We start from the raw sequence: 27,501 nt of genomic DNA, 5'->3' as shown, positions 1-27,501 counted from the left end.
ATTTTCAAATTTCTTCTTTTTGCAGGTACCCTAAAGTGGTTGACAGACAACACCATATTCCTTTGGTATGTCAACAAGCAGGGAGGGACCAAGTCTTTTCTCCTCTGCAGACAGGCTGTCAGGTTCAACTCACCCTCCAAGCGGTCTACATTCCTTCCGCTCAGATTGTGTCAGACACATTGAGCAGTTCCATGACTCAATCCCACAAATGGATGTTACACAGGGATGTGTTTCTGGACATTATCCATCAGTGGGGTACACCTCAGGTAAATCTCTTCACCTCCCCTATGAACAGACAACTTCCAAAGTTTTGTGCCACAGTTCTCAATCTTCTGACATGGAAGGTGGATACCCTTTCTTTCTCTTGGAAGGGAATGTTTTTCTATGCATTCCCTCCTTCCTACTTCTCCAAAATATCTTGTTGAAGATCCAACAGGAGCAACCAAAAATCATGTTGGTGACTCTCTTTTGACCAAGGCAGCATTGTCTCCTCCTTCTTCTGCATTTAGCCAAGGGCAGTCATCACGGGTTACCCCACAGAGTGGACCTACTCACACAGGACAAGGGATCTCTGATACATCCACAAATGTCAGCCCTGCAACTGACTCTGTGGGTGATAGGGTTTTGATCCCTTTCAGACATCTGTTCTCTGGGGACGTGTTGCAAGTTCTGCAGGAGGCCAGAAAACCCAACACTAGGAAGTCCTATATTTCCAAATGGAAAGGTTTTCCATTAATCTGCCCAATTTTTCCCCGTCTGCACAATCCTCTAGTGAGAGGATTTTACACACCTTGGATGTGCATAGACAACTTGGATTTTATTTGCACAAAACCAAGCCTATTAGGAAATCTGGTCGTCTTTTTATTTCCTGTCATCCTAGGGCCCTGGCCCGGCCTGTTTCCAAGCAGACCATCTCCACTTGGATTTCCAAAACCATTTTTTTTTGCTATGTCTCATGGGAAATCTCTTGTTTCCCCCAGTAAAGGTGCATTCCACAAGAGCTGTGTCCTCATCTGGTGCTTTCTTCAAAGATCTGGACACATATGCATTCGTGTTTATTATTGCACATTGTTTATTATTGTATATTTTTTCATTTTTCATTTTTTATGTACACAACATGAGCATATTTATTTGATTAATAATAATTAGCATTTTTCAATAATACATAATATGTATATGAATTTATCAAGTTCAAATACAAACCTTTACATTATTAATTTATAAACTATATAACATAATGCAAAAACATGTTAAGAAAGTTTTTCATGATACAATTTAGTTATATTTGTGGGTTTATTTGTGTGTACATACATATATATATATTTTTTAGAAAATGAAATTTTTGATTTTGGTATATATGATCTCTGCAGTTGGTTAGTTAAAACAAAGAAATATTAACCAACAGCATGAATTTTGTAGTTGGTTGGTTAAAACGAAGAATGTAAAGCAACAGTAATTTGAATGTATAGTTGAGCCTCAAGCATTTTATCTCAAAGTAATTGGTTTAATTTGAATTAATTGAATGATGGCTTGAGTGATTAACTTGGGGGCTTGGTTTTAAGCTTTTATATAAAAGGTTTAATGTTTTATTGTAAGTTTGTCTGAAGAAGTGCAAGCATTTATTGCATGAAAGTGCTAAACAAACTGAGTAAAGGATTTTTCCATAACCTCGACTGGCGTGATTTGTAACGTCCGTTTTTTTCTTTTTATACACAAAACATTATAAGTTGGATGGCATTTCCAGTTCTAATGCTGGTTTTCCAAGGACTATTCTGCAGGGGTTTGTAGAGAGTGCTACTACCCCTCTGCATAATTCTTCTTCTGCATGAGCTTTGGTATTCTCCCTCATGTTATGAATACTGCAACATATGAATAGAAGGACATAGAATAGTTGTGTAAAATCTTAGCATAACCACAGATGTCCTTTTCTTTTATATGTTGCAGTATCCCCCCCTCCCGCCTTCCCACTGATGCTTGTATACTGGTTGTGTGTTTCCTTACCTTTTTCAGGATGGTGTTCTTCCTGGGGTATTCAGTTCTGAGGCTTGGTGAGTGCCAACGTCTAGTTATATCCAATGTTACTTTATGACCAACATAGGACTGGATCTGTTTGCAGTGTCGCACGTACCCTACAACAGCTTTAGACTTTTGTATACTGGCCGGATGTACGAGTCAGCCATTGATGGACTCCCTCATGTTATGAATACTGCAACATATAGAAGAGAAGGACATCTGTGGTTATGGCAAGACTTTACACAACTGTTCTCTTATCTTCACAATTCTGGGCTATCAATCAGCAGCACTTTACCAACACAGCAACCATCAGTATGGCTAGAAATGAAAGTCTGAATTTCAGTTTCATATCTTTTCACTCCTGCGTTGCATCCAGGAACTGTAAATGGTGCACTACTGTCAGCTCAGAGTAAACATATTCCAAAAGCATAGGCCTCCCATCCACTAACAACTTTCTTCCCAGATATTACAATTTCTACATAATTTGCTTTTTCTTATAACAAGTCAAAAACTCAATCAGAATTGGCTTTGGTTTTCCATACTTGACTTCAGTCTCTAGCAGTGGCATATACCTCACCCATGCTACTCCTGGGAAGTCTTTAACAAAAGTGGACTACTACACCATTGTACTTTTCACATATTACATAGTACATTTTTTATATACCTTCCAAACTGTATACGACCTTAGACTCCACGGTCTTACTTTGTTTTCCAGTTCAGATAATTGATGTGCCATCTGCTTGAGCTCCTTCACTGTGTTCTTTCCCTTATCCCAAATCACTCACATTTACTGTCTGGCAAGTTGTCACATGTTCAACTGATTGTGTAGGCACTGCTCCACTGTGCAAAGCCAACATGAAGTCACTTGTAAACATCTTTCACTACCGTTGCATCCACATTCTGTAATACTTTATTGTGAAATTAACTTAAGATAGCACAGGAGAATTTACTCACATTTAAGTATCATAGATACTAAACATATCACTTCTTGCAAAGTAAGAATGTTTGCAAAAAGATGAAAAAGTGTGTTGTTATAATATTACTTTACACTGTTTACCAGTGTAAACTCACTTTTTGATGGCACAGCTTCTAAAAAAATCTTACTCCCTGAATACTTGTGCCTTGTTTTATATTGCTTAATATTGCTTCACTTCAGCCACAGTTGGGACTATGTGCAGTACAGTAATGACAGCATTTTGCTCTGCTGAGTTTAAGCCATTTAACTGAAGTTAAAATATATGAGTAGGTAAATGTGTGATGTTATAGACTGGCAGCTGGTACAGTGAGTTAAGGCAGTGAGCTGCAGTTCTTGTGGTACAGAGTTTAATTCTCAAAGCCCTCATTTGCCTACTGCATGACCTTGAGCAAGTCATTTAACCAGACAGTTTTTTGGAGTAACCTGAAATTTGGGTAAGACCTGGACTGCAAGCTTAGTAAATACCTATGAAGCTATAATATCAGAAAAGTATGTCAGAGTGTAGTGCAATACATTGAGGAAGTGGTGCTATATTTATGTTAACTGGTTGATATATCTATTTTTGATTCTGCACCATATTCTTGTCTGTAACAAAAATGACAAGTATGATTGTTGACTTGTTTTTCTAGTATTGCTGTTTTTCGATTTTGGTTTTGATACATTCAGTATCCATTTCTATAGGATTCGCACATTCTACAATGTGTGATGTTATGTTGTCAGTTTCGCCTTTATTCTCACGTGTGGGTCGGATCTGATGTGTCAGCAAAGCTCGTGAGCCTCATTCTTTACCCATGATGCATTCCCATAGTTACCTCAGATCTTGTTTGCCCCCCAGCAGCACATAAAAAAGGTCACATGATAGCAGTTTGCTGATGTATAGAAAAATGGATATACCTACTGTCATATAATTAGAAGCAGAGTGAGAAGGGTATATTCTCTGAGGCTATATGGCTCTGCTGAATACCTGTTTGTTACCTAGTCTACCAGGAGTTTATGCAAGGGGAGGAGGGAGGGTTGTGAGAATAAAGGAAAAGATGGACAACACACATGGAACATTATGGTAAGAACATAACTTCTTTATGTGATGTTGTCAATCTCGCCTTTATTCTAACATGTAGGACCACGTCCCAAGCAACTGAACTCTTGGGTGACTCATGGGAGAATATTCCTCAGAACCATAGAATCAAAGGAGGCTCTACTCCTGGAGGCCAAATGCACTTTGTAATGAGTAATAAAGGTATGAGGCCTTGCCCAAGTAGCTGCTGCACAAATATTATCCAGTGGTAGTCTAGCCTGAAAAGCAGTAGACGTGACCAGAGATCTGGTGGAAAGGATGAGATGGACAACATGGAACGTTATGGTAAGAACATAACTTCTTTTTTTGTAGTATGTCACATTTCATCATGTCTTTCTTATTCAATATTTACAGCTGCAGATCAAAGCACCTGCCACCAATGTTGTTCTAGTTAGCTAGTTATATACATTATGGAGAAATATGGAGAAATACAAGTTAAAATCATAAAATATGGAAAAAAGAAATATAACTTATTATTCTGTAGTTCTGAGAGAGTCATATTTGTACTATGAAACTAAATGGTTTGTTTATTCATTGCAGGAGGAGGGCTGATTGGAAAGAGAGGCTGTACTGGTACAGTTAACAAGATGGAGACCATGATGTGTGCTGTGTATGGCTGGACAGAGGAAATGGTGTTTTCCGGGACCTGCACTGGGGATATCTGTATCTGGAAAAGTATGCTGCTTGTGAAGACTGTCAAGGCTCATGATGGTCCAGTCTTCAGTGTTCATGCCTTAGAAAAGGTACATAGCCAAACAGAGGTAGCAAGTATTAGCAGGATAAAACTGAACATTAACTGTCATCTAAAAGCAGTAGTGCTGTGTGCCAGTGATATGTAGTGATATATTTAGCAAATGGAGCATGATGCCACTTAGCAAGCATCTTTCACCAAATGGTCATTATATTACTTGTACTTGTACTTGCTTTGATGTTTGCAGACAGCATAGAGTACCACTAAATCATGGTGGGAAGTGGCTAATAAAATGCCTACTATTAGCAAAATACAGTGCATGGAACACAGCTGATAAAAAGTAAGTCTGAAAAGAAACCATAGGTGAAAGTACAAGGGCCTTTTAGGTCTTCAGCCTTAAGTAACGTGTCTTGCTTTTTGTATTTCTTCCACTTTTGAGGCATGAAGTTTGTGTGAAATATTATAATGCATACCTTAATGAAAAAGTTGGCACTGATAGTATACACTAACCCGTTATGTTAGAGAACAATTGATAGGAAGCTGGATGAGTTTCAGCTCATAATTTTTTTTATGTTACGGAGCTCCATATTTGCATTTTCAGAAAGAAATGACTGCCATTGTGATTTCTGTTTGTGTATTGTCATCAGCTAAAACTGTTCGGATGTGTTGTTTTCTTTCTTGTCTCCTCAGTTGTGTGAGGCTGCCTTTCAGGTTTCTGAGTGTGAATTGGACTTGGTTACTCTAGCTCAGTGTGTGTATGTACCCTTAAGAAGCTATCCAAGGGCTTGCACAGGTGTATAAATACTGAGCACGTGTGAGCCTGACTGCCATTTTGTAGTAAGCTGATGAGATGTAACCATGTATGTCTGTAAGTTCTGTCTGTTAATAAGTTTATATTTTATGATGTTGCTGTCCATCCTGATGTGCTTCTATGTAGTAAAGCATCAAAATGAACTTCATCTTCTGTGTTAGAGAGGGACGAGCGACATGGTGTCAGAAGAGGCATGGCTAAAATGACTTGTTGCCAGAAAGAGTTATAGTTTCTCCAATTTGAGTCCGAGAGGCATCTGGTTGGTATTGGAGGAATATAAAGCAGTGAATCATCCCTACTGCACATATAATTCGCAAAAAGGTCAGAAACGAATTTCAGGTGTTAAAACTGGCTCAAATAATTTCTTATTCACAAAATATGAAATGAAACATACAGAATGCTCTAAATAATATTTAAATAAATTGAAATGTCTAATATTGATAAAAATATTCAAATTCCTATGGAAAATTTTGAAATAAAGTCTGAATTGCGTAAAACAAATAAAATAAGGGGGAAATTACAGCATTTTCGCCAAGCACATATTTTTGTATTAATTAAAGATGTCTGAGTTATCAGAAGTGTATAAAGTGTTCCAATGTTTGTGCAGTACTACAGTAAAGTTATTTCACAAGATACAGCCATTTCAGAGCTTATTTCGCAAAGTACAGTATTTTGAAGAGTTTATTGTGCATCTGAATGTTGTTATGAGCTCTCACAGCACAGCTTGTTCATACATAATTACAAGGGACATATTTTCAGTGTATTTGTGCATACTTTGTTGGCATGGCAGATGGATTTCGAAAACCCAGTGCACTTGTGTTTGACAATAATATTGCAGAGAACTGGAGAGTGTTTGAGCAAGGGTACGACATTTTCACACAGGCTGCATTTTCTGATAAAGATGACCATACAAAGGCATTTATTCTTCTTAATTTAGTTGGGTCGGAAGCCATTGAAAGGCAACATTCATTTGTGTATGTACCTGCTATCTTTGCAGGAGATGGGGGGAAACTGTCATATTGTTGTACCAGCTGAGTCAAGGAAGGACCATGAGTGCTTAAAACATAAATTTAGAGAAATGTGTAACCCCCAGACAAATGTTAAAATGGAAAGGCACTTATTTTATACAAGGGATCAAAAGCCTGGTGAAACTTTTACAGCATATATAACTGATTTGAGAAATAAGGCTAAAACATGCAGATTTGGTGATTTAAGAGATGACTTGATAAAAGACAGACCTGTGCGTGGTATTATGGATGATGCTGTGAGAAAGATTTTGTTTTGTGACAGTGATTTAACTTTGAATGAGGCCATTGAGATTTGTCAGATATACAAGCTCACAGAAATGCATACAAATATGGTTACAAATGAGAGATGCATGCTTCCAGTTATTTCTAGAGCTCATGTTGATAGTATGTAGTGCATGGTAAAAAGAAACAGCCTCAAGTACATGGCAGCAACTGTAGCCCCTGCAACACTCACTGGTAAACCCCAGAGCTTTCAGGAAGTTCCAGAGTTTGCACAGTCTTGGTGAAGCATAAGAGTGAGTCAGCAAACTCAAAGCATGGGGACCCAACCTACTTTCATTGCCAACTATCATAATTGTGGTGGACATCCTGAATTTAAAAGGGAAAAATGTTTAGCGTTTGGTCAGCAATGCCACAGATACAATAAGTGGAATTATTTCAAGAGGTCTTGTAAATCAAAAGGCACACATTTTTTTATTAAAAGAGAACATTTCAAGAAACGAGTCGATCAATTAGAAAGCTGTGACCCTACGTCATTTACTTTTTATGTTAATGGTGTGTCAGTGCTTAATGAAACAGTCAATGCAGAAGATTTCTGGGCAAAGAATGAATGAAGTATTTTGTACTCTTCGAATAAATGGAAAACCCATAGAGTTCAATGATGACACAGGTTCCAAGTGCAATGTTATGTTAGCATAAACATTTGCTAGAGTGGGCAATGGTGAAATGCTTGATTTGGCAAAGTGTGTGTGAAGCTTGTTGCTTATGGTGGTGAAGAAATTCAGACTGAAGGCTCAGTAGTACTTTCATGTTACTCTGCTGGAAGACATTACCACCTGTTTTATCTGGTTAAGACACGTGTCCAATCATTATTAGGGCTCATAAACAGTTTGAAAATGGGACTGCTTTCATTTAATAAGGAAGTCCATCATGCCATCTTGAAAGACGACTACTCTGATTTCGTCCAACATATTTTTTCTACCTATGCCGATCTTTTCGAACACAAACTTGGCAATTTTCCAGTCGCATACTCCATGAAGTTAGACCCAGAGGTCAGTCCAGTTATCAGGCCAGCCCAGAAAGTTCCAGTAGCTATGCAGGACATAGTCAAAGCCGGACTAGATAAAATGGCGCAACAAGGTGTGATTTGTACAGTAGATGAACCAACTGACTGGGTATCCTCCATGGTAGTAGCTCATAATAATAGCTCAGATGACATAAGAATATGTATTGATCTACAAAATCTGAACAAAGCACTAAAAAGACCTCATCATACAATGTACACAGTCAAAGAAGTTGTGGCTGTGATGCCAAATGCCACTGTTTTTTCTGTCTTAGATGCAAAGAGTTCATTTTGGCAAATTTTGCTTGACAGGAAATCCTCTTTGCTAACTACTTGCAGCACTCTGTTTGTAAGGTACAGATTTTTGAGAATACCATTTGTGATAAATTCTGCAAGTGAACCCTTTCAACATGCAATGGAGTTAATTTTTTCTGGATATCCTTTTGCTGTTATAATAGACGACATACTAGTAGGAGGTAATGATGAAGATGAACATGACAGAAACCTCAGAAAAGTTCTGGAAAGAGCACGTCAATTTAATCTTAAGCTCAATCCACAGAAATGCAAATTCAGGCTACAAGAAGTTGATAATTTATTTACCAGTTCAGGCTTACAACCAGACCCTTCTAAGTAAACAGCCATTCTTGAGATGCCAGTGCTAGACAGTGTTCAAGCCCTGCGATATTTTCTTGGCATGGTTAACTGTCTAGGCAAGTTCATTCCAGACTTGAGCCAACTTTCAGCACCACTCAGAGAGATGACATGTAAAGATATATCCTGGTCTTGGTTAGAACAGCACCAAAGAGCATTTGATATCCGGAACCAAAGAGTTGCCAGTCCACCAACTCTCAGATACTATGATGTTCACAAGCCAGTCACTCTTTCATGTTATGCTTCGAGATTTGGTCTAGGTGCAGTTATTCTACTAGAGGGTCAACCTGTTGCCTATGCATTAAGAACTCTTACCCAAACTGAAATGCAGCATGCTTAGATTGAGAGAGAGCTTTTGGCAATTGTGTTTACTTGTTCAAAGTTCCATGATTATGTTTATAGTAGACCTATCCAGATTAAAACAGACTACCAACCCCTAGTCACTATTTTGAGAAAGCATATGCATACAGCTGCAGCCAGATTGCAACGTATGATGTTGAGAATGCAGAAGTATCATTTCACTCTTGTCTACAAAAAAGGCAAACTTCTTCATCTTGTTTATATATTGTCCGGATCACGCAGAAATACCACTGAATAGCATGAGGCTGAGAACCTTGATTCTAAAGTCATGAAAGTGAGAAATTTTTCTTCCACACATCTTGATGAGCTGAGAGATCACGCAGCCACATATCCACTTTTACCGAGGCTTAGCCACTTTATTCAACAATGGTGGCCGTCAAAGCAATCTAGTTTACCTCAAGAGGTGCAACCTTATTTTCCATACAGAGATGAGATTTTGTCTGACAATGGTGTCATTATGAAAAAGTCCAAAAGTAATTATTCCAAAGTCCTTGCAACAAGAGAAAATTACTATCTTGCATCGTGATCACCCAGGAGCAGACTCTACCAAAAGAAGGGTGAGAAATATAGTATTTTGGCCTTTTATGTCACAAGATATTGAGAGAGTATTATTATCTTGTTCTGTGTGTAATAGTACTAAGCCACATCAACAGAGAGAACCACTTCAGCTAAACCAGATTCCTGAACTACCTTGGTCGACAGTAGCTGCCGACATTTTCGAAAGGAATGGTCAACATTATTTGGTGTTAGTAGACTGTTATTTAAATTGGTTTGAGATTGATTTACTTCCTAATCTGGCATCCAGTGTTGTCATCTCTAAGATGAAATGTCATTTTGCAGTCCATGATAGTCCGTACAAAGTTATTTCTGACAGAAATTCAAAAGATTTGCCAGAGAGTAGGCCTTTACTCATGTCATGAGTAGCCCAGTGTATCCGTAGTCAATGCTGCCAATGGTTTGGCAGAACATACAGTACAAAGTGCAAAACAGTTACTAGAGAAGTCAAAATAAGACAGTAGTGATGTTTTTCTGAATCTCTTGAATCTCAGATATATTCCTCGTGATAAACATCTTGGTTCACCTGCCCAGAGATTTTTGTCAAGACAAAGCAGAACCATGTTACCAATCAGTAGTCAGTTGTTGGTTCCATGTGTCAAGAACAACAGGTCTGTGAAAACCAGTGTGTTGAAGAAGTGTTTAGACTAGAAGTCCTACTACGATAAGACTATCAAACCACTCAATCCATTATGAGAAGGAAAGTAAGGTTATGAACTGATTGGAGTTGTGAAGAATATTTGTTCAAAGCTGAGATCGTATATTGTGGAATCACAAGGAGTAGAGTTTAAGTAGAATCGGAAACATTTGATGCTGGTGTCTGAGCCTATACCACAGCACATAACCTGTGAGAAAGACTGTTTATCTCAGAGTGAGTTATCCAGTGTTCCAGTTCCAGAGAAAGTTCCAGAGAATATTCCCATTCCTGTGATGAATCCAGAAGTTCTTGATACAAGTTGTTCACTGAAGACTGTTCCTGTTGCTAAACTCAGTACAGATTGTTATGTTACCAGATCCGGTCGCATCTCCAGACCATTTTATAGGTACACGGCAACTTGGACATGAACATTGTGTTTGTTTCTAATGTCTATAGTAATGCATGTCTAATTCCAATATTATTTTCAGCTAAGAACAATATTTTTAAGAGGGAGGATGTAGATCAGTATGAGTGTATCTACCTTTAAGAAGCTATCCAAGGCTTTTCACAAAGTGTGTAAATACAGAGCACGTGCAAGCCTGACGCCCATTTTGTAGTAAGCTGTTGAGATGTAAGCATGTATATCTGTAAGGTCTGTCTGTTGATCAGTTCATTTATATTTTATGATGCTGCTGTCCATCCTGATGTGTTTCTATGTAATAAAGCATCTATTCTAAAAGAACTACCTCACTTGTCCGTCTTCTGTGTTAGAGAGGAACGAGCTACAGTTACATCTTGTAGATCACAAATGGATGCGCTAAAATTCACTGTAAGCTTTTTCGCATAACAGATCATTACTCAAACTCTTGAGGTGTTAGCAGTGATTCATTCTCTCTTTTTTTTTTTGAGATTTCTCTTTTTTCCATGGCTTTGTGACTATGGCGTTTCAAGGAGGTAAAGCAAGATAGATTGGAGAGAGTTTAAAATATAAAGTTAGAGAGGAAGCTGGTAAGAATAAGAGGTAACTGGAGCAGGTGGGAAGGAAGTAGGCAGTGGAGAGGTAGAGCTAGTGTAAAGTAGGAGTAGGTATGCATCAGTTTGATTTGGTACAGCAGCAGGTACGAAATCTATAAAGGAAGTTTTTTGATTTAAATTTAAAATTCTTAAGATTAGAGGTAGATCTGATATCTAAGGGAAGATAGTTCCATAGTTTGGTCACTGCATTTTTTAGAATGCACAGACAAGTACTCAAAAGCGAAAGATGGTAGGGATTCCAATATGGTTCCAACACTGATCAACAAGTTGATTTGAGCTTTCCATAATGAAAACAGAAAGTGTTAAAAGGTCAGTGTAACTGTCGGTTTGTCTGTCTGGGTGAAATTCAGTCACATGCTGTTAATTACACTGCATGGAGACCAACAAGGAAGAAATTTGGAGAATCTGACTGAGATGAAATCAACCAGAAAAAAGAGAAGAGGAAACTCTGATGAGAGAATCCTAAAGGTGCTCAGCAGAAAGCATTTCAAGTTTAAGCTATGGTAGGTACATGAAATGGCTTCAAGTAGTTTACAGAAAAGAAAATCAAATCCACTCAGATGTGCTTCAAATAAACTAAACACTGAAGTAATGTGTAAACTCAAATAACAAAAGGCTGGAAAAAATAAAAGCAGTTTTAAAGCTCATGTGCATTGGTAGCACTTACCAGTGTAGTTGCTGCTCTCACAAAGTTGTGATCCACTAGAAGCAATTTCAAGATTTTGCAAAAAAAATGCCTTGCCTTCACTTTTTATAATTTAAATTTCCCTCAAAGTTAAGAGTACTCCTGCTGCTTGCATCCACATCATCATGCCAAGCACAGAGATGATGTAAGATTGAGGGTGCTGATAACTGATACTGATTGGCTGTAAATCCAGAAAAGAAAGAAAATCAAAGTCATGGACAGATGTTTGGGTATACATAATAGTTAATGAATTCTCTGTTCGTTAAATATTGCTGTCGGAGTGGTATGCTCATTCTGTGACTTTACCTTTACTGTCATTTTGAACTTGTAACGAGTGTGAAAAAAACACTCAACTATTTTCCTAGTATACCTATTTCCACTGACAACTGCAATAGGGAAGGTATATAATAGGAAAATGATTGCAGCCAAGTAATCCATTTTATATATATATATATATATATATATATATATATATATATATATATATATATATATATATATATATATATATATATATATATATATATATAAATTTAAATATTTCAAATGATAATCTAAAAAGTGAAAGAAAAGGTAGGAAAGTTTCTACCCCCCAACCAGATGTCATTAGGAAATGCCATTTCAAATGGCATAGACTGAAACAGGACAGCATTGCCTGCAGTATCAACAATCTTCTCAAGTCCTACTTTCACATGAAATTGTTGTTTTATGTAAAAACGGGGTTAAATGAACTGTAACCACCAGAAAAATTCTCAAAACAGTCAAAACTGAATGCAGGTTCTGCATACAGTTTCATTGATGTGCACATGATCTTTAACTAGTTATTCAAATGAGGTGATAAAACTGCAAAATTCAGAAGTTGAAATGAAGAAAAGGTTGGTTGAGCATGAAGCTTCTCAAGAAGAACTGAGAAAACCTAAGATTTTCTGCTGTACCAGAAAAGTTGTAAGGAACAGGTTGTACTACTTTTATGAAAGTACAAATAAGTAAAAGGACTGGTGTTCCACAGCAAGATGTGTTAACTATGAGGGCATATCATACATATGCTCCAAATCTGGCCATGAGAAAGCAGCTAAGGCTTTTCACAGGGTCTTAGGTATTCCTAAGGAGAAGGCCTCTCCAGTCAGTTCAGTTCTACCCAAACTCCCAGAGAATTCTGGTTGTTCTTCCCCCTTTTGTTCTGCCATACAGGGACAGTCATATCCACAATATTTTGAGATTTGGTGCTATGTTAACTTCCAGTTTGATTTTGAGCCTTCTGATCTCCCTCCAGAAACAGTCCATAAGAAATATACATGCAAGCAGAAGCACATAGATTAGATTAATCTCCAGAGTCCTTCACTGAAGACACTGATTTGGATGAAGATGAAGTGGTCTCCCCACTCCCCCTCAGAAGACGTCACCTTTGGCAAAATCCTTGAATTGATAAAGTAGAAAGGGAGTGGTACATCCAAGACCCCTCACTTGATGAGTCAGTGTTCTTGGAAACTTTTGGTTCTGGCCCAACATCGTCTTGTGTGGTACCACCCATTGATCCACTTATTGATCTTGTGACTCAGTGGGCATGGAAGGACCCTGATTTAGTGGAGCCCATCCCTAAGAAAACAGACAGAATTTTGGCAGCTGCAAAAGGCAGAAAACATTGGAGCAAAGGTCCTCCAGTTGATGCTATGGTAGTAGCATCAGTCACAGGAAAATAATTATCCAAGGAAAGTTCCTCTGTTCATCTCCCTGACATGGAATGTAGGGTGATGGACAGGTTAGAGAAACAGACTTATGCTTCAGTAACTTTTGCTCTCAGATTGCTGAATTATTTGGTTTATGTTACTAGGTTCCAGGGGGATTTGACTAAGGAACTTTTGAAATCTCTCTCGGGTGTATTGCCTGCAGATGTTAAGAAGACAGTGGATTCCCAGCTGTCTACTGTACAGTCAGCCTTCAATGTAGCCATGTCACTGTTTTCCAATGCAGCTGATGGCATGGCCAGGGCAGCAGGTGCCAGCATCATCATGCGCCGTCATATCTGGATGCATCTTTGTGACTTTGCCAGAAGTTTTAAAATGTCTTTAGTAAATGCTCCCTATGATGGGTCAACGCTTTTTGGACCCAAAGTTAAAGACACTCAGGAGCCAACAGGATGACAAGACTTTCTTTCTGTAGTGGGAATCCAGTTTTCCATTTCACAAAGATCCTTCTCAAGGAATCAAAGGATGGAAGAAAATATATGGCTCCAAAAATCGCAGAGTTCCTTCCATGATTATCCTGGTGATAGACTGTCTCATGGCAGAGGCAGACGTAATTTAAACAGACATCACCCTAGAGGCAGAGGTGGACTGAACAACCATGGCTTCTGTAGTTCCTTTTCAGACAAAGCCCTGTCAACATCCCTGAATGGTTGCCTGACTTCTGCACTGTGGATGTAGTTGGGGGAACTTGTCTTTGCACCCACAAGCCTGGCAAAATGTAACTACATATTTGTGGGGGCTAAAGATAATTTCCAGGGGCTATTTGATTCCCTTTTCCCTTTCTCCTCAGAAAAAGAAGAAAGTCACCAATGTTCCACCCAGTCAGTGGGAACCAGCAACAGTAAAATTTCAAAACTACTAGAAAAAAGAGTGATCCACCTGGTCCTCCAATACCAGTAAGAATCCATAGTCTACTCAAGGTACTTTTTAGTACCAAAGAAGACAGGGGACCTCAAACTCATTCTGGATCTCAGTCACCTAAATTAATTTGTAAAACAGACAAAATTCTGAATGGTCACAATTCAGTCCATACTGCCTCTGCTGAAGCAGGATGATTGGATGTGCTCGATAGAACTCCAGCATGTTCACCAAGATAATAGCAGTGGTGACAGTGCACATGCAGCTGCTAGGGATCCAGGTTTTCCCTCATCTCAATGACCAGATCCTACATCTGAGCATCTGCTGCTGTACCACTTGAAACTTGTACTCCAGTTAGAACTGAACTTAGGAATAACAGTAAATTTTCCCAAGTGTTATCTGACACCAGCCCAAAGTATAGAATTTATAGGATGCCAGTTCAATGACAAACTAAAGATTTCCAGCCTTCCTCATTCCAGAGTTTTTTCCTTACGTGTAGCAGCTATGTGGATGCTTCATCATCCCTCACCTCCAACAAGGTTGATTTTATGCCTCTTAGGTCTAATGGCATCCACAGTTCTGATGGTCCCACTAGCCAGATACCACATGAGAATGAGTGCTCCAGAGGGCCCTGGCTGTACAGTGGTCTCAGAACATACACCTGTTGCATGCAAAGATGTGGCTCACTCAGATCTGCAGATGTCACATTGCCTTTTGGATTACATCATCTTCTGTTGCTGAGGGTCGCCTGTTCCATACCAACTCTCCAGTACTGGTAGTAACCACAGATGTCTCCCTTCAAGGGTGGGGGGCATTTTGAAGGGAGGATGGTCCAAGGTGCATGGCCACCCATAGAGGGCAATCTTCACATGAATATCTTGGAGATCTTCATATCAGTATCTTAGAGATAAGGGTGGTCATTGTAGCATTGCAGGTATTCCAGAATCTCCTCCCTAAGGGTGTGATTTCCATACAAGCAGACAATATGACAGTGATATGGTACACTAACAAATGGCAAAGTCTTCACACAGCCTTCTAATAGCAATGCACATCCAGGGATCTCCCATGGTTTTAGCAGACAAATTTAGCAGGGTTCTCCTGACTCCTCATGAGTGGTCCTTCAGTATAATAGTGGTAACTTTGATTTTACATTGCTGGGGCCAGTCATCTGCAAACTCTTTGCCACATATCTCAACCACAAATTCAAGAGATACTTTGCCCTGATTCCTCCACAGGGTCAATTTCTGAGGAATGCACTGGTCCACAGCTGGGCTCAAGCACTCTTGTGTGTGTTTCCCCCCTTACCTCTAATGAACAAGTTCATATAGGAAGCTAGACAGTGCAAGGCAAGGGTGATCCGCATTGCCCCCTTCTGGCCCCGACAAACATGCTTCCCCTTCCATGGCTTTTACTAGTATACCTCCTTTGGATGTTGGGTCAGTATTCAGACCTCCTAAATCACCTTTCCAGATTGCCTTCTTTGGATCAGAAGTCCATGCAATTAATTGCATTGCTTCTACATAGCCAGAGATGCCAGGCTCTACTGTGTTTGTCAGGATTATACTGGCTTCTCAGAAGCCAGTGCCAGAAGAGGTATAGGTTCATAGGTGGATACTATGCTAACAACCACAAGGGCCTTTTTAAGCCTACCCATGCATCCCAAATCTCTTCCCCATCCAATTGTCCAAGTTGCACTTGAATTGGGTTAGGGAGGAACTCGGCTTGGCATGGATAGAGAGCCTGTTGCATAGACAGGGTAGTCTCTGGGATACATATCTGTCTCTCCAACAGGTCCTTATTATATCACAAGCAAGGCTTAAGTCTTTAGAATGGGTAATTCTGCTGCTGTTTGTTTTGTGGATATGCAGGAGGTCCATCAGAGTGGGGTCTGACAATGCCCTGTATGCCAGGTGTAGATCTCCCCTCAAAAGCCTGTAGGAGACAGAATACAGGGAGAGGGACTTGAGGTGGTCTGAATAGGACATTTTACTTACTCCCTGTATTCTTTTAGTGAGGAACCTCTGTGGATGTTCCAATTGTTGAATATGCCTGGTTAGGTACATGTCAAAGCGGGCATTGTACTCAATGATAGGGCTGATAAACACCAACTATAATGGAACAGTGATTTCCTTGTACTTAGATGCCTTACCTTTGTTTATAAGTTGCATAACATAGAGTGATTTCCTCACTACTATAGACAAGTGATGGTCAAAGGCTAGATTGCTGTGTGTATCCCTAAGTCCCTGACTACTGAGCCAACTCTAACGGGTGTGTTGTCAATATGATAGTTACCAGGGATGGATGACTTCTGAAAGGATATTATTATGCATTTCTTGGCATTTAGTTTTAGTCCATGGCTTTGACATCAGTTGTTTTTCTGTGTCAGCCCCTCCTGGAGAACATTTGTGTCTGTGGGATTCAATGACAGCTCCTAATTTGCAATCATCTGCACATTTAGTCAGCCAGAGACCACTGACATTGGCCTTGACTTTAGAGAAATAAATGCCAAAAAGGAGCAGCCCAAGGACTGATCCCTGAGGGACTCCACTTCTGGCTGGCCTCTTTGTAGAGGTGAACTCACCAATTCTAACTTGCTGGGTCCTGTCTGAGAGCCAGTTGGCTGTCCACTAGGTGACATATGGGTTAGTACCTAACCTCTTGAGTTTGTCAGCAATGCCCGAGTGGGGTGTTGTGTTAGATGCCTTGGCCTGGTCAAGGTAGGCAGTGTGAATGATTTTTCTTTCATCCATTGCTTTGGTGACCTTCTCAATGAAGTCCACCAGGTTAAGTAGGCATGATCTGCCCTTGATGAAACCAAACTGGGTTGGGTCCAGTGTCTGCAGGTTTACTGTATCGCTGTTGATCATTTCCATGATAGTTCTTTCCATGGCTTTACATATAAGAGTAGTGAGACTTATGGGTCTGTAGTTTCCAGGGTCTGTAGATGGCCCACCTTTCTGCAGAGGGATGACTGTTGCTGTTCTCCGTTCATGAGGTAGAAAGCATGTTTGGAGGCTACAGTTAAATAGTAATTCCTGAGGCCCTGATAGGTCATGTTTCATGCTATTTAGAAGACATCCTGGGATATTGTCTAGGTCCATTGATGCAGTGTTCTTGGTCTTAGAGAGAGCATTAAGGACCTGTTCCCTAGTGATAGTAGGGGGAGTTATATTTGATGGTATTTCTTGAGGGAAGGTTGGGGGGGGGTAAAGTTTGAGCTGAATTTATCAGCCAGGAGGTTTGCTATATCTTTTGGCTCATTATAGGTGGCTCCATTTACAATGAGCTCTGCACACAATTTTGTATTGGAGCTCTGCACACAATTGTGTATTGCCTTTGAGAATGCGGACATAGTTAAAGACTGCTTTGTGGTTTTCCTTGGCCTGGGAGGCCAACCATACTTCAGATTTGGCTTTAGTAGACTTTATTTGTCCTCCAAGTTGTTTCTTTAGTTTGATGAGAATGGTTTTATCCTGGTAGTTTATGATAATAAATTGAAGAGATTCTGTATCTGGGCAGTCTCTAGGGAATTTGACCCTTTTTCGGCACTTGTTCTGTCCATATTAGAATTTTTATCTGAACTCTTTGACAAAGGTCCTAGTCATTCCACCATCAAAGTTCAAAAGGGCAGCTATTTCAGACTTCTGCATTGGCCATAATGACTTTTCCATTGCTTCCCTAAATATTTATAAAGCCTTTTTGAGAGGACCTTTTCTTTATGACATCTCATCAGGGACCCCAGTTTCCCCATGGGATATTACCATTCTGCTTCAGGCTCTAACTCAGTCTCCCTTTGAGCTTTCAGCCCAGTAGATCTAAAATTCTTGATCTGGAAAACAGTTTTTCCTGGTGGTAGTTACATTGGCCAGGAGGATTTTGGAATTACAGGCACATTCATGCAAACCTCCCTATCTGTCTTTTCACAAAGACAGAGTTTCTGTGAGAACTAATGCGTCCTTTCTCCCTAAAGTGCCATCTAAGGCAAACTTAAATCAGTCAATTAATTTATCAGTATTTTTCCCAGATACTCAGCGGTGAATATGTTTTACATATGTTGGATGTTAATCATCAACTCGGGTTCTATCTTTATTGAAAAAAACAATTCAAGAAATCCTATCTGTTGTTTACTGCTTTTTCAAAGCCAAAATTACGTAAAGCTGTTGCCAAAGTAACTCTTCAAGGTGGTTGTCCATAATGAAAGGAATTTGGCTCTACAATCTACACCTAAAGCTGATTCCACTACAGCAATGTCTACTTTAACAGCCTTTTCTAGAATATTTTGCATTGACAACATTTGTGCTGAAGCATCTTGGCCCACAGCCCATACTTTTGTGTCTCATTAAAACTGGATGCACAGTTTAGATCATGTTCTTCTTTTGGCTCCGCCATCCCCAGGAATGTCCTTCTTTGATACCACCTAGAGAAACAGCTTGGGAGTCTGTCCTACATGTGTAACTGGTTGAAAATAGACAACATTAGATACAAAAGTTATGTAATTACTGTAATAGATCCATGTTGTCTGATTTTAGTCCACTTAAAACTCCCTCCCTCCTTCCCCATTCTTAAATTGACACACACACACACATATGTATATATATATATATATATATATATATATATATATATATATATATATATATATATATACACACACACACACACACACACACACACACATATATATATATATATATGCAGGATAAATAGGGTTTTACTGCTCAACTCCCTGTATGTGAACAATTATGTTCTGACTGTTGCCTTCTGTTCCCCTCTTTATTTTAATTGCAGTTATTATCATATTTACACAGTTGTAGATCATTTTGTGTTGGACGGGGAAAACTTGGTCTGAGGTATTAGGGTGAGTACAAGGCATTTTGGGTAGGAGAGGAGTCAGAGCCTCTGAGCCAAAATAAGTTTTAAGAGTCAATGCCAAGGTCTGATCCACTGTGATCTGACAACCCATATGTTGAACCGGACGGAAATCAGACAACATGGATATGTCATTATAGTAAGTACTGTACATAACTTTTATTTCCCTTTTCTGTTAAAAGGGCTATTTCTAGAGTGTCATTCTAGGAAATGATGATGTTGTTGTTCAACTATGTTAGCTGAGCAGGGCATCTACATTTCTTTGACTTTGGGCACAGGGATGCCTTACTAAGCACTTTAAGTTTGCTGGAATACACTCAAAAAAATCCAGACCCTACTTCAGAGTGTACTTCACAAATCACAGATAAGACTTTGTATACCCTATTTCCATGGCAGTTGCTTACCTGGACACCTCCAGGTATGTAGTTGTACATACTTCAACTCAGTTGTACATGAGTGCCCTTTATGAATCATGCAGTGTCTCAGGTAAGTGCAGCAGAGTGCACAACCATGAGAGACTGTGCAGAATGATAGTACATCAAACTCAAATGTTTCCAAAAATGTTGTTACTAAGTTTAAAGAAATACAAAAACCATCATCACAGTCATCATTCAGTGCACTGTATTATCTTCTCTTCCAGCACTCACAATACTTTGTTAATCACACAGCTTCTTTTTAATGGTTTGATTTAGTACGTGAGCTTAGCTTTGCATTTTATGATAGAGGTTTCAACATACCAAGTAGAGGCAGACAGTTGTACTGTCATACAGAAGGTCAGAGATGTGTATTGGATGGTACCTTGTATAGTGGCAGTTCCCAGACATCCAGTCACAGTGATGTGGCACCAACAAGCAGCTTCAAAACACACAAAAAAGTAAGAACGAAATAATGCCTGTCATTGATGCAGTGTCCTTGAAAGTGTCATCTGAGAAATACAGAGACCATGACACTAATGTTGCATTTTTTTCCATTCCTTTCATTGAAATGTTCCTGTGCATTTGCAGATCCCTCTGAAATTGATTAAGACAATGTATAGAGACAGGGTTTTCCAAGCACAAATTATTGAAGGTGGTGTGACATATTTTACAGAAATCTCCATAGAGCTGACATGCTTTGTTAACCCCACTATGGTTGTAGAAATAATAGCTATTGTAAGTCTGCATAATGAAGGTTAAGATTTCCCATTATGCCACAAATTGTTAAAGAAATGAGAATCTCAGTTATTTATCTTATAAACTTGATGGCTGCACAATTTGCAGAAATGTTCCATACACTTAATGCATATATCAGAACTATATTTCATAACATTTTTAAGATGACGGAATAACATTTCAGAGTACCTCAGTATTATATTTCTTGTGATTCTGAATTAACTGGAGATTAGTCTTAAACAGAACTCAGGTGTTATATCCCTCTCCAGAATAATCAGGCAGTACATTTTGCATATAATTCATCAGTATTTTCACACTCGAGTACAAATACTAGAGATTCAGTGTAGTGTAAAAGATTATGGAAATGTTGTTTTGAGAGAATCATGCCCCACTGCATAAAGCTGTACTGTGTCAAAACTTCCTAAAGGCAATGCTTTTTATGATTCATGCTCCTGTCTTTCAAATTTCAGCAGTCAGAGCCCAAGTGTGACTTCAGCACAGTGTTTAAAAAAAATCACCAAAGTTCAGAAATCTCTCTCCAGGTGTTTGATAGGGTTGTGTTATGCATGTATGACATGTTTGACTCTTCCTCCAGAACCACCAAACGTCTGTGCCTCATGTTTCATAAGCATGTAGTCTGTGGTTGACTAATCTAGTACATATCTAAGAGAATGGCGCAAATGAAGCAAATTCATGCTTTGCTGCTTTCCTGTAAATACTATGACACAGAGGAGTTACAGCTTTAGAGCAGAACTCAGTTGAAATGCAATTTATATCCCTTCTTTACTACACACATCTGCTCACCAGCCATGTAGCCGCCATGAAGCATTTTTTTAGATTTATATCCTTTCTTATTGCACTGTTCCCTTTGTTTTTTTTCTGAATGTGTCACTTATATGTAGTTTGCAGTGTGCTAGTTATGTAGTCCATCTTTCTCTGACATACCCACTAAACAAGAGCCACCCACAAGAGAAATTCTTCTTTTTGGAAAAATGGGTTCAGGAGTATGTACTTGCCATTAAACATTCAATTAATTCACTTGTTCTTTTATAGTATCAGAAGCGTGGTAAAGATAGAATTACCAGCCTTTTGGTTATATATTACAAGTATTGTGGTTTCTGTGGCACTTGAGTTTAAGTACTTAGATGTTTTACTAGATAAGCAAACAATTTACTTACTGTTTTTGACACCCTTATTCAGTTACCACTTAAGACATGGGCACACATACAGTAACAGAAGAGAAAACAAATGATATTAACATTTTTTTATTTATGTACATTATATATTACATATATGTTTTCTTTCTTTATAATAACTGTCATTCAGTCCAACATTACAAATTGCTCATTTCCTGCCTTCCCATTCCTTTAAACCCTTGCTGAACATTATTCTGCATGAATTATTTCCTCAAATTCCATTTATTTATATGTAATTTGCTCCTTCCATTCTATAAAGATCCCACTTCCAGTTATTTTATTTCCTTATCAATATTCAGTACTTCAAATACAATTAGTTTCGATTTTGATTTATACTTTGTAGTAATTATTTTTTGACAGCCAATAGAATTAAACTTAATAAGACCTTACTATGCCAAGTCAATTCAGTTCCTGGGTCTCAACTCAAAATAATTTTTTCCTTAGTTACAGCCAGTTGCTCACCCAATATTTCTGACAGAGTATTCTTTAGGGATTTGTTAAAATCACCGCAAAAGCACCTGCAGAAAAGATCCACTAAATAAATGGATAATAAAAATAGACTTTATTAACATAATATAATTCCACAAGATGAAGGTCCATAGACAGTTTTTCACTATGGCCATTTTTTAAATTATGTATTAGACATCTGAGGTGTGCACAGTCAAGAAGGTGGCTGAAATTATTAGGTATGGAGACTGGGTATGGATAAGAGAGACTTAACCCTTATGGTTTCACTCATCTGTTTTGGCAGGGGCATTGTCACACAATGCATTTTATTTGATGACGTCAGTGTAAAACAATCATTGCTGTGACATGTGCATGTATGTGTAAGTATGCAGGGTTGTGTATCCAAAAGAAAATATTGTCAGTAACCTATTTCAGTTTCCATGGCAGTTTGATATCAACACTGAGCACAATAAGAGGCTGTCTCTTCAGCTGGGCATAATGTGTGTGAATGAAACTGATCACTGGGACTGCAAATAGAATTGCCCTCTCTCAGTGTTTGCTTCTCTAATCAAGTTCTTAGCTGTGTTTCTTCTGTGTAGAGTTTGCCTGTCCTCCCAGTCTCCATGTGGGTTTTGTCTGTGTGTTCTAGTTTCTTTCAATACTCCAAAGACTTGCTGCTGTAGGTAAACTTAGCTGTCTTTCCTGTTCTTTTCCTGTAAACATGAATTGTTAATGTGTGTGTGTGTGTGTGTGTGTGTGTGTGTGTGTGTGTGTGTGTGTGTGTGTGTGTGTGTGTGTGTGTGTGAGTGTGACAGCAACAACTTTAAATTTATGACTTTTGCCATTTGTTCTATCACTTTCATCCCATTCTAACATGTTTTGGGGGGGATAGGGCAACAGGTACTGATTTCACGTATATCTATATATGATGTATCCTCACAACCATTTGTCTTCTCAGTTTATTGGGAAGTGTTCTTTTGTTAGCTTTGAACAGTAAGTGTTGGGCAATGAATTTCTTCGCTTATTTATTTATTTTTTTCAGACCAAAGATTGGAAAAAATAATATCTAAAAAAACACCTTGTAGCATCTATGGTGCTATGACTTCTGGTGGCCTAGTTACCTTCAGATTCAAGCTTAATTAAATTATTTCCTCCGCAGCTACTACACTGTAGCCTTGGCCAGTTGAGATGTGTTGAAGGGATGAAGGAAAAAAGCAAAGAGTAAGACAAAGTGTGAACATTTTATTTATTTTATTTATTTACATTTGATGACCAGGTAGTGTCTGGTTGGGCAAGAAGCCCATTTTCATCAGAGACCTGGGGAGAAAAGCTCCCAAGAGAAGTTACATTAGTTAAACAGCATACATAAAGTAAATTAAAAGATGTTAAAACATATGACTATAGTACAGTAGACTAGCTAGCAAGACAAAATGTAAACAAAGTTGACAACGTAGTAAAAGAGTTCAAATGTTTAAATCATCAACACAGTTTAAAATAACAAAAGAGAAATATAGACAAAGTTGCAATACAGTAACAAGACTAAAACATCGAAACAGCATCTCAAGTCATAGTATTATAATTTTTTTTTTTTGCTATTCGTAGGCAAAAGAGTAGTGTTGCTACAAGCAGGTTGAGAGTGGAGAGTAATCTTAAAGTGGAGATGGAGGAGCAGAGTGAGAATTGCTTAGCCAGATAAGTAGGATAACCTCCACAAAGCACAATCCAACTTCCACAGTTAAGCAACGTTCATTTATTGGAGCAAAATACATCCACGACTAAGCGCTTTCGCCAAACATCTGGCTTCATCAGAACAAGATTCAAGGTTATTCAAGTCTGATTTACGAAGTTTGTAAAAACTTGTGAGCAGTAGAAAAGGGTGGATAGGAGGTGAGTCCTAGCTGTAGTTATTCTGGCATGATTGGTTAGAAATGGTTTAGCCCTGTGCAGTGCACCAAGTTTTATATGTACTTTTTTATTGTTAGAGCAATATGTCTGTCAAATTTTAAGCTGCTGTCTATGCTAACTCTGAGGAGTTTAGTATGTTCAACAGGTTCAATTGTAGTGCTGTTGGAGGCAAAGATATAGAGATGTGTCAATGTGCTTTTTTTGGAGGAATTGGTGAATACAATAAATTTGGTTTTGTTAGGGTTTAAAATGAGTTGATGGTCTGATAGGTATTTTTTGATGCTATGAAGGGCAGCTTGAGTTTTTTCGTGAAGTTCATTTAAGGTGGGGACCGAGCAGATAAGTGAAGCATCGTCTACTTATTGAATGTTGATGGCAGGTTTAGCTGCAGAATAAAGATCATTTGTAAAAATAATAAAGAGAAGTGGGCCTAGGATCGAGCCTTCTGGGATGCCAACACAAATGGGAAATACAGACAAATGTTTTATTTCCCATAAGGTGTGTTTGTAATGGTTAGAGTGATAACTGTAAAACCAGCATAAGGTTTCAGAGCTGAAATTAAGAGCAGCAGATTTTTGAGGAGAATTTGATGAGATACTGTGTCAAATGCTTTTGGCATATCAAGGAAGGTGGCAGAGGCAAGGTGGTTTTTGTTTTTAAGGTGGTTTACCTATGAGAGCAGTGTTAGTACTATGTTTGAGGTAGAAACATCTTCCAACTGCTATGGCGAAACTGCCAATTCAACAATAAGAGCACAAACCAAGACAGCTGAATCACCAAGGCTAATGCTGAATGTCCAAAAGTAAAAGCAAAATTTCTGGCGGATTAATCCACAAAACACACCCACTATCCGTTTTAAAATGAATTTAATGTTTCTAGTTAAAAAAGAACAAAAAAGTAAAAGTCCCTGGATGCTCACAAACGATAAGTGCTTTCGAATTAATCTTCTTCAGATCATAAAGAAGGTTGGGACAACCTTGCTTTTATATAAAAAACTTTGCATTCTGTTGGCCATTACAAATTGCAGTTAGACAATGACTGCTGCGCCTTTCTCATCTCTTTTGAACTTAAGTTGTCATATTTGGTTTACACCCCTAAGCTGTCGGTATTGGCGTTTTTAACTAATATGTAAATTAGCTGGAGAAACAGCTATTAAAGAATGAACAAAGTCCATTTTGGCCTATCAAAGTTAAGAGTATATTCATTTCACAGCTTGACGCATCCTTCATTCATTGATATATAACAATGAACTTCTCGCGGATACTTCGTAGTGTGATAATCAATCTTTTTATACTTAAAAAACTTTTAAAACCTTTGCTTTCAGTGGACTTGCAAAAAGAAAACTTATAAGAAGGGAGCTGATCACAATGTCATAAAGTAATAGCGCACCATATCAAGGCAAGATTTCTCTTATGATACCCGGTATCTTTGCAACAATCTGCTTAACCTGCCATTATAATGGCAGCAGTCCTAATATCTGGATGGCATACTCAATTAACACCGCTCATGATACTGTCCTAGTGATACTTAGAACATGACACACTTACTGAAACGAATGGTGTTTTCCCCAAACTTGGTTGCTAATGCTACTTTCAGTGGACTTGCAAAAAGAAAATTTATAGGAAAGAAGCTGATCACGATGTCATAAAGGAATAACACACCAGATCGAGGCAAGATTTCTCTTATGGTGCCCGGTATCTTTACAGCAATCTGCTTAGCCTGCCAATACAATGGCAGCAGTCCTAAAATCAAGATGGCATGCTCAACTAACACCGCTAGTGATATTGTCGTAGTAGAGCTCCAGTTACTCTATTCATTAAGGCTTGAAATAAACTTTTTTCACAGCTTTCAAATCTGTATGTAATGCGGAATAAATCGCACAATGCCAATGTTGCTACTGCTTGTCTTGATAACTAGTATCCAATAAAATAATGTACCCTAAGCGTATGTCATAGGACCATAAGTTAAAATATTATCCAATCAACAGAAAGTTAGGTGGTGCTTGATAAGCGTTCCTGATGATATATTTCTTGTCCGTCATTGATCCTCAGTAATCATAGCCGGCTTTAGGCACCAGCGAACCCTGCGGTCGCTGGGGGCCCCTTGTTCCTGGGGGGCCCCGAACCACAGTAAGTTATTTATCTTGATATCTTGTAACATGTCTGTCAAACTAACAAAAGCTAGTACAGCAATTGTGTATACTTAATAAACCAGGTGGGTAATAACTCTAAATTATTTATATCTCCTTTAAAATTCAGAGATATTTCTGTGGTTATTGTAACAGTGTTTTATTAAGTAACAGGCTTCACAATCCCATTAAATATTTTACCACTGACATAGTGCCTCTGGCTTATTTAAACCCTGATTGGTGGATATTCTCTACACTAAAACCAACAACATAGCCAGGCTTAAATACCTGCAATACTCGTACAGGGGACCCCTTAATCATCCTCGACTGTGTGGGGACTCCACAAAAGCAGCTGATGAATAGGAAAATGAGGAAAAAATGTATTAATTTCCTGATTATGCTCTTTGACCTGAACAGGGTTCTGGTATGACTCTGTTAGGATAAAGCTGGTAATGAACATAAGCAAGTTAAGCAGTAGAGAGATCAGCAGGCTGGAGTGACTAGTTTCAGTGCAAACCTTGTATTTTAAGAAGAGCTGATGACTCTGATCTTCAGGGATGTTTTTTTTCAGGGAGTTTTATACATATTGGTAGAACACCAGATACTACAACTCACAATTATTTTGCAGAAGAATTCAGCATAATACCAAACATAATAGCAGAACAAAGGCTCAAAATCAGGAAGATGTAAATATTACTCTAATTCAATTAAATAAGTTAATAGAATAACACCTTTTGCATCAACATGCATTTTTTGGACAATAAGAAGTATAAACCTCTGATACCTAAAACAATGAGTGAGAAGGTCACTGAAAAACCAATCAGTAAAAACAAAATGAAAACTCCAGCAAAGCTAGAACTTCCACTGAGTGACCTCCCAAACCTCTTGTGGCAGAGGCACATGGGATATGTGCAAATGATCCTTATGAACATCAGGTGTTTCAGCTAACTGGCGATTCTGAATGCCCATGACTTGTTTCGTCATTTTAATGGACAGTTGCAGGCCAATAAAGCCAAACCCCTCTAGCTGTGGATATGCATATTTTGGCCTTGTTATGACCTCATCAGCACAGCAGAAGCAGAGTGCTTGACTAAGCATAAGAAACACAGGGCTGTTACTCCTGTGATACCTGGAATTATTGATTGTCTGTATCCCTGAATGATTTATTTACAAATCAAACTTTTTTTTACGAAGGACAGATCAAAATTATAAACAAAATCAAGGAAGGTCTGTGTAATCAGAGACAGTGACAGGTATGCACTACACCTCACCAAGGTAAATAAAGTGACTTACCCTGCTGCTGTTTGACAACTGCTAAACAGTATTTACTGATCTGGTGTGACAGTACCAGTGTTGCACAATGTATTGCTATTTGCTGAAATAAGTACAAAACTAGTATTGCT

The 27,501-nt window shown here is 38.5% G+C and overlaps 1 protein-coding gene across 1 annotated transcript in view; it reads left to right on the top strand.

The window, feature by feature from the left end:
* LOC122803780 (echinoderm microtubule-associated protein-like 5) overlaps positions 1-27,501 on the top strand; it is a 3,919,718-nt gene that overhangs the window by 2,168,734 nt on the left and 1,723,483 nt on the right. Inside the window, exon 18 of the mRNA XM_044073467.1 lies at positions 4,605-4,807. Within this exon, the coding sequence (XP_043929402.1) occupies positions 4,605-4,807 (203 nt within the window). The remainder of the gene's footprint in view (positions 1-4,604; positions 4,808-27,501) is intronic.

The sequence above is a fragment of the Protopterus annectens genome, chromosome 6.part0 (assembly GCF_019279795.1).
Source record: "Protopterus annectens isolate FY-2018-M chromosome 6.part0, PAN1.0, whole genome shotgun sequence".
Taxonomy (NCBI): domain Eukaryota; kingdom Metazoa; phylum Chordata; order Ceratodontiformes; family Protopteridae; genus Protopterus; species Protopterus annectens.
The sequence above is the reverse complement of the archived record's forward strand: the minus strand, read 5'-3'. Positions and strand labels throughout refer to the sequence as shown.